General features: G+C 38.8%; 1 protein-coding gene across 1 annotated transcript in view; it reads right to left on the bottom strand.

Moving 5' to 3' along the window:
- Positions 1 to 1222: 1222 nt before the first annotated feature.
- Positions 1223 to 8632, bottom strand: part of UHRF1BP1L (UHRF1 binding protein 1 like) — a 105968-nt gene continuing 98558 nt past the window's right edge. The window contains exons 19-20 of the mRNA XM_045291294.1: positions 8223 to 8392; positions 1223 to 5023 (exon numbers count right to left, since the gene is read on the bottom strand). Of these exons, the coding sequence (XP_045147229.1) occupies positions 4904 to 5023; positions 8223 to 8392 (290 nt within the window). The 3' untranslated portion in view covers positions 1223 to 4903. The remainder of the gene's footprint in view (positions 5024 to 8222; positions 8393 to 8632) is intronic.

Raw genomic sequence — 8632 nt, 5'->3', positions numbered from 1 at the left:
GATACCTTTTTAAAACAAGAATATAAAAATGCGGGACCATCGTTTCTTGACACAACCTCTCTGTCACCATATATATATTTCTGCAGGCCATGTTTCTCTGTAACCTTTGCCTGAAGAATTCTGTGCACTTCCAATTCATGCTAAACAGACACATCTGGCATCCTGGAGTGGCTCAAATCCCGTTCTTTTAATACGCTGTGCTATCATTCTCCTTTGTCTCAGGAATTTTATTTGCTTTATTATCCAATCATTTTTGAGTACTGTGTTCTTGTCTCTATGTGTTTCTGCTCATTGAATTGTTGATTTCTAATTTTATAGCATGTTGTCTGAGAAGATTGGGTGTAGGACATCCGTTTTTTTAATGTGTGGAGGCACGCTTTGTGGCCTAGAATGTGTTGTTCTTGGAGAATGTTCCATGTGTGTCAACAAGAGTGTATATTGTATTTTCATTGGTCACACTGTTTCTAAATGTTTGTCGTGAGAGAAGTCTGGCGGGGAAGATCAGGGCTGTAGGATGGATGGGATGCAATTTCTCAACAAAATTCTTGCAGAACGTTCCAGCTGCCGGAGAGTCGGTGCACTGCCACGAGGGGAAAGCATCCACTGGAGCAGTTCTCTTGGACACTGTCTCACCAACGCATTTTTCCATTTTCTTAAAATATCTTCGGAATAAGCTCCTGTGATCTTGTGACCTCTTTGCAGTTAAAAAAAAAAAAGTCACTATAATAACCACCTGAGCTGACCTCTTCACCTTGAATTGACCTAACCCAGCAAAGCCCCTTGGAAGCCACTGTTTTGAGTGGACTTTTTTTTTTAAATGACACCCTCAGGAGACTAAGACAAGTGTATTACTGAAAGACCCTGTGTGCAGCCATCCACTGATCACGTAAACACACTCTTTGGGGGAAAAGCCTGTGCATGTATGAACTGGAACCCTGGTAGCAATACTTTTTGACTTACCCTCATCTATAGTTTTGTGATTGTGACTAATCCATTGAAGCTCAGATACTCCACATGCTGTACAACAAACACAGCATGGCGAAGTTCCCTGCGCCCCACCTTTCTGCTCTGGACTCGGAAGAGTTTCGCTTAGTTTATTAACCATTGCCAGCTATTCTCTACATCTCTCCCTTGTCCAACTGACAGGGAGAGCATTCTAATCCTCCCATACCCACCACTTGATACCTGAAAGACATCCTTGATAGTTCATCCATTCATGTTATTCTTTCAACAAATTTATTGAGCACCTACTATGTGCCAGGCACTGTATTAGGCATAAGGAATACAAAGGTGAACAAAGGTGACAACAAAGACACGGTTCCTGTACTGACGGAGTTTACAATTGAGTGGATTTGCCATCAATCAAACATATAAAATTACAGTGGTGTTAACTGCTGAGGGGCGGTATGTGGTCGTGAGAAAGTACAATAAGGGTCCTTAACTATCAGAGAACTTTGGGATTGCTTCCTTGAGGAAGCAATGAATGAGCTGGGATGTAAAAGACGAGTGGGAATGAACTAGACAATGAAGAGGGGAAAGTAGTTCAAGCCAGGGACCAGCTCACACAAAGGTCCTATGACAGAAGCAAAGGGAGACTTCAGTCTTCCCCTTGTTCCAGGCACCGAGAGAAAGAGGAAGAAGGCAGAACCCAGCAGAGCGAGGCTCGGTGAAAAAACAACGGCTCACCTCTACTGACGTCTGAAAGGTGAGATGCCAGCCACTGTTTTGAACTTTGGAGGCATGAACTCGTGTGGTGTAGAGAACAACCACAGGAAGTTAGTGACCTTAACATATGTGGCCGAAGAGGTTATAGAAAATATTTCCGTCTTTACTATAAGAGCAAAGAGAAACTGCTAATGTGGGAGGCGGAGCGTGGGGTTAGGCAGGTCAGCTTGATAAAAAACTGCACCTTGAGAAGGAGCATTCTGTCTGCAGTAGAGAGAGCACAGATCTGAGGAGTGGCAGAGACCACTTAGGAGGCGACGGCAGTTGTGCAGGCAAAAGATGCTGGTGGCAGCTGAGGTTGGTCAGACACGCTGAGATGAGGAGTGAAGAAATCCGGATGCTTACCAGGCCAACGAGAGGACTCGGTGTGAGTGGGTTATGAGGAGAAGGGGGCGAAGAGGAAAGCGTCTGAAGATGAGATCTAGGTTACCAGTGTAGGAATCGGGGCGAATTCATTGAGACAGGGAGATGACATTTGAGGTTAATAAGAACTTATTAAAGAAAATCTTGTAACTCTTGTTACTGACAAACACTGGATAACAGTAATAACACAAACCCAGAAACAGTTTCTGGTTAATCTTCCACACGTTTGCCTGCAACCGTGCATAGTCATTGTTCCAGGGCTGACATGAACATAGTGCATCAGCACATGTGGTGGTCTTTTGAACTTCTGGGACAAGAAGAAGAAGCACCAAACCAGGAGATAACAAAAACATGTCTTTGGCAATACATGAAATTGAAAAGCAAAACATGATTACTATTCCTCCCTGATCATTAACATCTTCTCTATTAAGAGATTTAGCAAAGAAAATTTTAAGATGTGTTAGATTTACTTATTTCTCATGTATGGCCACTTTTAAAACCCTGATAAGTTTAATATCAATTTATTCCTGGTTTTGTATCTGCTAAAAGTTTGGGGCTAACTTAGGCAAAAAGTCCCCAAGTTAAAAAAATCTGAACACACATCACACACACACACACACACACACACACACACACACACCACACTAATAAATTAATTTTCAAAAGAAAAACAAGACATTATATAATTTCTCACCAAAAAAATTGTCTTGCATGTGAAGTTATGACTACACTACAGTAAATGCATATTGTCAGGTTTTAAGTCAAAAGATCAGGTTACTACTTATGATTTCAGTCATGTAACTTGTCCTTCTGAATATAATTTTTTTTATAACTTCTGTGCTTCTCCTAGGTTTGTTATGAAAATTATAATGAGATTATCCTTTTGGAAATTCTTTAGGAATTTAAAATCCTTATAAAAACCAGACTGCTAGTAAAATTTTTAAAAATCTGACAAAACACAGAATGCTCAGCTCCATATTACACATTTATATGACTTTCTTGGGAAGGCCAAATATGTTCAGTTTCTGTAACACTGAACAATTATAATAAACCATAGTTAAAGTCAAAATTTATACAGTCCAAACAAATCATTCTCAAGAAACTGTCAATCTAAAGAAGTTAATGTCTCTTCAATCCTGCTCTACAATAAAAGACGCGATCTGGTGAGTATATATGTACAAGACAACCGTAGTCTATAAAGGACATAAGCTATGTAAACATTTTGAATCTTTGATTGGACCTTTGTACTTAAGCAGATGCTGTTATACTCATACAGACCTAGATGGAGGGTTCAAAAATAATTTTTTTTTTAATTCTGAGGTAAAATTTTAGGATTTAATTTGTTCTTTGTTGTCCTCAGCTCCCCCCAAAGTACCAGTTTTTCTAAATAATGTAAATGAAAATGATCACAGAAGCAAAACAAAATGACCAGTACCATTTTAAATAAAACTAAAATCAATCTACTATTTAATAGAAAAGAAATAAGTATTTTTCTCCACCTACTCAGATACAGGATGGCTTGTATCAGTCATGCCAAACAAGCAGAGCACCAATGAATTCAGAATTTTCAAGTATCTCAATGAAATGATAATCCAGCTGTTTTATATTCTATTTTAGATATGTTTATGTTTAAGAATGTGAATTTTAAAATAGACCCCACCTAGTTTAAATCTATTAGAAATATATTTTAAATTTGTAAAAGCCTATTTCTTTAATACTTTATGTACTTTCATTTCATAATACATAATTGAGAATCTCATGTTAATTCCAACTTAAAGACCCCTAGAAAATAGAATTCAAATTCTAACCATTATTACTATTATAGAAGATTGTACATGTCACACAGAAGACTAGTCAAAACTAACTTTATAAATGTAGTATGTGCACACACTCACCTAACTTAATACTACAAGAATGGTATGAAATTGTTTTATGCATATGAAAAGATATGCATAACAACCCTCTATAAGGAGGAGAGATGAAGGTAAAGAAATATTATAAACAGTTCTAAATAAGCCTTAGCAACAAACGTTGTCAAATTTAGCTGGGTGTTAAAATATTCTTTTATCTGTAATAGCAAATGCTTAAAGGAATGTATAAGTAATACATTTTAAATCAGTTGGATATATACTCTAATATTTGCCACCATCCTTTTTTCTTACAATGTGTGCTTTTTATTTTTACATTTGTACCATTTTAATATAGAAAATTATAGCGTTTACCCATCATTTAAAACTTTTTTTTTCCTTCACATTTTTAAGCTACTTTACAAATCCAGTAGGGGGATGATTTTCTTGGGTATTATTCAAACTCAGTAATTACATTATTAATTTGATAAGTATTTTTACAATAATAAATAGAGATTTAAGTATATGATTTTAATAACAAAATGGAATCTTCCTTTTTACATTAGCAAGTGACGTCTTTGTAAATAATGGTAACTTATTGACAAATGGTGCGAAATAAAATTCAGCAATCAAGTTTTCATTTTGCTTTTAGAAAATGCCTATAATGATATCAAAATTAGGAAATGACATCTTCTTTTCATTAGGCATGGAATTATTTTACAGTAGGTATTGACTTCCCAGATCACACCAGTTTAAAAGAAGGATAAACCCTGTCAAACCTAACCACCTAGAGATAGTACTGCTTGCATCGAATACTTTTTAAACTGGGTTTGGAATAGTACCACTTCATCACATTGCATTTCATTTTATTGTCTTTTCATGAAAAGGGAAGTCTTCCATTAATTGGTAACATCCATGCCATAAATATAAGCGTCCTACTCCACAGCTTAATGTGCCTGCCATTCCTGCTACTCCACTGTCATCTTCTTTATTTGATGAACAAGAGCATCTTTCTCCAAGTGAGCCTCGGCCAGAGCCATTTTCGCTCTAGCCAGTTCCTGTTTAAGAGATTCATTCTCCTCCATGAGCTGAAATAAAAATTGGAAAGTAAGAGAATTTAATCATTTTCAGAAAATATAAACTACTCCTTATAGTATCCAAATATATGATGCATGAGATAATAATAAAAATACCCAGTGCTGGGGAAGGTGCAATTAAACTGAAAATTGCTTTAGGAAGTAATTTTGTGGGTCAGAAGTTGAAATACGTAAGACTGTAAAAATGTCCATAAGCGACATGGGGCCTCTACTCAAGTACTCCTTCAATGCAAGAACAATTTGTTCTTTTAAACTGCATTCCATGATGCTCACCTTGCCGATCATTGAAGACCTAGGGGGTGGGTGCGTAAGCAAATGTGGTAAAGAAAACTGATAGTGCCCGGCTATCAAAAGACAGCCTGAGGTCTTAAAAGCTTGAAGATAAAACAAGCAGCATCTAGCTGAGAAGAAACAAAGCCCACATGGAAGAAGCACACCAGCCTGTGTGATCATGAGGTGTTGACGGGATAAGGTATCAGGCATCAAAGAACAAAAAAATCATATCATTGTGAATGAGGAGGAGTGCGGAGCGGAGACCCAAAGTCCATCTATAGGCAACTGGACATGCCCTTACAGAAGGGTTTTGGGGAGGAGATGAGCCAGGCGGGGTGCAGTATAGCACCAAAAAAACATACAACTTTCCTCTAGTTCTTTAATGCCCCCCCACCCCACTATCATGATCACAATTCTATCTTACAAATCCAGTTAGACCAGAGGATGTACACTGGTACGGGTAAGAACTGGAAACACAGGGAATCTAGGACAGATAAACCCCTTTGAACCAATAATAAGAGTAGTGATACAAGGAGGGGAAGTGGGCAGTAAGAGGGAACTGATCACAAGGATCTACATATAACCCCCTCCCTGGGGGACAGACAACAGAAAAGTGGGTGAAGGGAGACATCGGACAGTGTGAAACATGAAAAGATGATAATAATTTATAAATTATCAAGGGTTTGGGAGGGAGGGACAGTGGAGGTGGGGGAATGAAGAGCTGATACCAAGGGCTCAAGTAGAAAGCAAATATTTTGAGCATGATGATGGCAACAAATGTACAAATGTGCTTGACACAATGGACAGAAATATGGATTGTGATAAGAGTTGTATGAGCCCCCAATAAAATGATTTTTTAAAAATGTCGATAAGCTTTGACCTGGCAGTTCAAACAATAATTTACTCCCAATGTCCAAATATAACAAGTGCATGGTCTATTTTTCATGTCCCTGGAGGCTCCGCCCCTCCTTCCTACAGCTCTTTTCTTTGGCTTTTGGGCCACAGCTCTTCTTTCACATTGTACCTGTTCTGCTTAGGGCCTCTTCAGCCTCTGCAGGCTCCACCTTACCTAAATACATTTAAATTCTGGGATTCTATTCGATTCTGTAACTAGCTATCAACTCATCACTCTAGCCACTCTCTGTGGTGACTGCATATACTAATCTGAGGCTGGAACTATCATATAACTTGATCCAGCACAAAACTTTTCTTCTGAGCTCCCAACTCACATTTTCTATTAGGTGGCCAACAGGTGTTTCCCAAGAACCATTCTTCTATTCCCTTGGCTGGAAACTTTAGGGTAGGACATGGGCAAAAGCTAAGGACTTTCTCCCCCTCCCCCAAAAAAACCAAACCGCAATTAAGGATACCTTAAAATATTTGCATTCAGTTGCCAAGAGAGTTTGGGATTACTTTTAGTCCCCGCTTATGAATCCCTGCCTTACATACCAACTTACGTATTTCTCTAGAATTCTTCAATCTCCATTACAGTGTGTGACACAGTGTGTTGTGACTATGGTTAGCAACGCAACGACAGTATACTGTTCATCTCAGACATGGCACCAGAGTCATGCTTGCTGAACAGATGACTGAATCAATGAATGCACCGTGGCCCTCTCATAAGGAAATCAAACTCTGTTGAACGCTTATGGATAATGACAAGGATGAGAAGCCACTCAAATCTTAACAACTGCACTAAGAAGAATTAGAGGGGTCTGTGCAGCCATGTCCATGGCCATAATACTTGGATACTAAAATGAATGTGAGTGATTTATAACATTATGGAAAAATACTTGTTCAAAAAGTTAAAAATATATAGCACATACAATAAATTGTCTTTTTTTTTCCCAAGAGGAAAAGACGAGAGGAAAGTGCACAAAAATACTGAAAGCACTATGGAAAGTTAAACCTATTGCTGGTGAGTCAATGCTGACTCACAGTGACCCCACAGGACAGCGTAAAACTGCACCACGGGAGTTTCAGGGCTGTAATCTTTATGGCAACAGACAGCCACATCTATCTCCCATGGAGCGACAAATAGGTTAGAACCGTTGACCTTTTGAGATTAATAGCTGAGTGCTTTAACCACTGCACACTTAGGATGTAGTAAAGTCATGCTAATTATTTTTAAATACTTCCTTAGATGTTCCAAAACAATGACATACCTCAAAATGAAAAATTGCCTCTAGAAAGCCTGCTTTGCAAACCCTCGGTTAGTCCCTCCTGCTCTCCTCCTGTCAAGTGATCACCACAATTGACCCGCTATCTGCGCACTAGAATGCATCCTCTTTGACGTCTGGGAAGGTCTCCGTCTTTCTCAACCCTACACCTAGAGTTGGACCAGGAAACACTGTACCATGTTTCCCGTTTTCATCCCTTTTTCCTAACCCTTCTGAACTTTGTCCTTAGGTAAACTTTTCCTTTTGATGAAAATGGAGTGTGTACTTCCCTAGCATAATTCTTACCTTTATATGCCTAAGAAGCCCTGGAGGCATTGTGGGTTAATGTGTTTGGCTGTTAACCACAAGGCCAGCAGTTCAAACACACCAGCTGCTCTACAAGAGAAAGAGGAGGCTTTCTGGGCCCATAAAAGATTTACAGCCTTGGCAACCTTAGTTAGCAGTTCTACTCTGACCTATAGGTTGCAGTGGGTTTGGATCTGTTTTTTCATACACACCTGTCTATTGTTTGGCTGAAAACTGAGCCATGGGGTGAGTTCCTTTCCAACCTGAAGGGTAACTATGGGCCATAGTCTCAGGTTTTACCAGTTTCTATCAGATCAGTCAGTAGATGCTGAATGACAGACAAGACACATGGAACTACACTACAGGAGTGTCTCGCAGGGAGTGTGTCCTATTGAAATCCCTATGTTTTAAATGCTAAAATGAATTAAGACTAAATTTTGTTTGCTCATTACCTGTTCTCTAGTAAAGCCCTGAGAAGGCCAAGGAAGCTCCGGACCCGTCTGAGTGGCCTGCGTGATGACACTGCAGTGTTTCTTCAGATCACACTTTCCATGTGTCAGCAGAACGGAGTCACTTTGAGCACTTTCTTTCAAATCACTTCCAGTTTTAAGCATCTGAGAATCTGATCAAACAAATAAAAGTGCTCAGATAATTGACTCTCAAATATTTAATCTTAGAAAGTTTTATTGCAGCAACATTAATTTTAAAATGAGTTCATCTCTTATTATTAGGCACATAACAATATGACACAGGTAATATCAACTCCAATTATTGTTAATGGCTGCCCTGAAACAAGTGTTCTGTGTGATAAATAGGTGATGGCTGTCAGCTACCCAAAAAGGAAAAGCAGACACCTGATGCT

The sequence above is a fragment of the Echinops telfairi genome, unplaced genomic scaffold (genome assembly GCF_000313985.2).
Source record: "Echinops telfairi isolate 266 unplaced genomic scaffold, ASM31398v2 ScPeMD7_2;HRSCAF=8, whole genome shotgun sequence".
Taxonomy (NCBI): domain Eukaryota; kingdom Metazoa; phylum Chordata; class Mammalia; order Afrosoricida; family Tenrecidae; genus Echinops; species Echinops telfairi.
The sequence above is the reverse complement of the archived record's forward strand: the minus strand, read 5'-3'. Positions and strand labels throughout refer to the sequence as shown.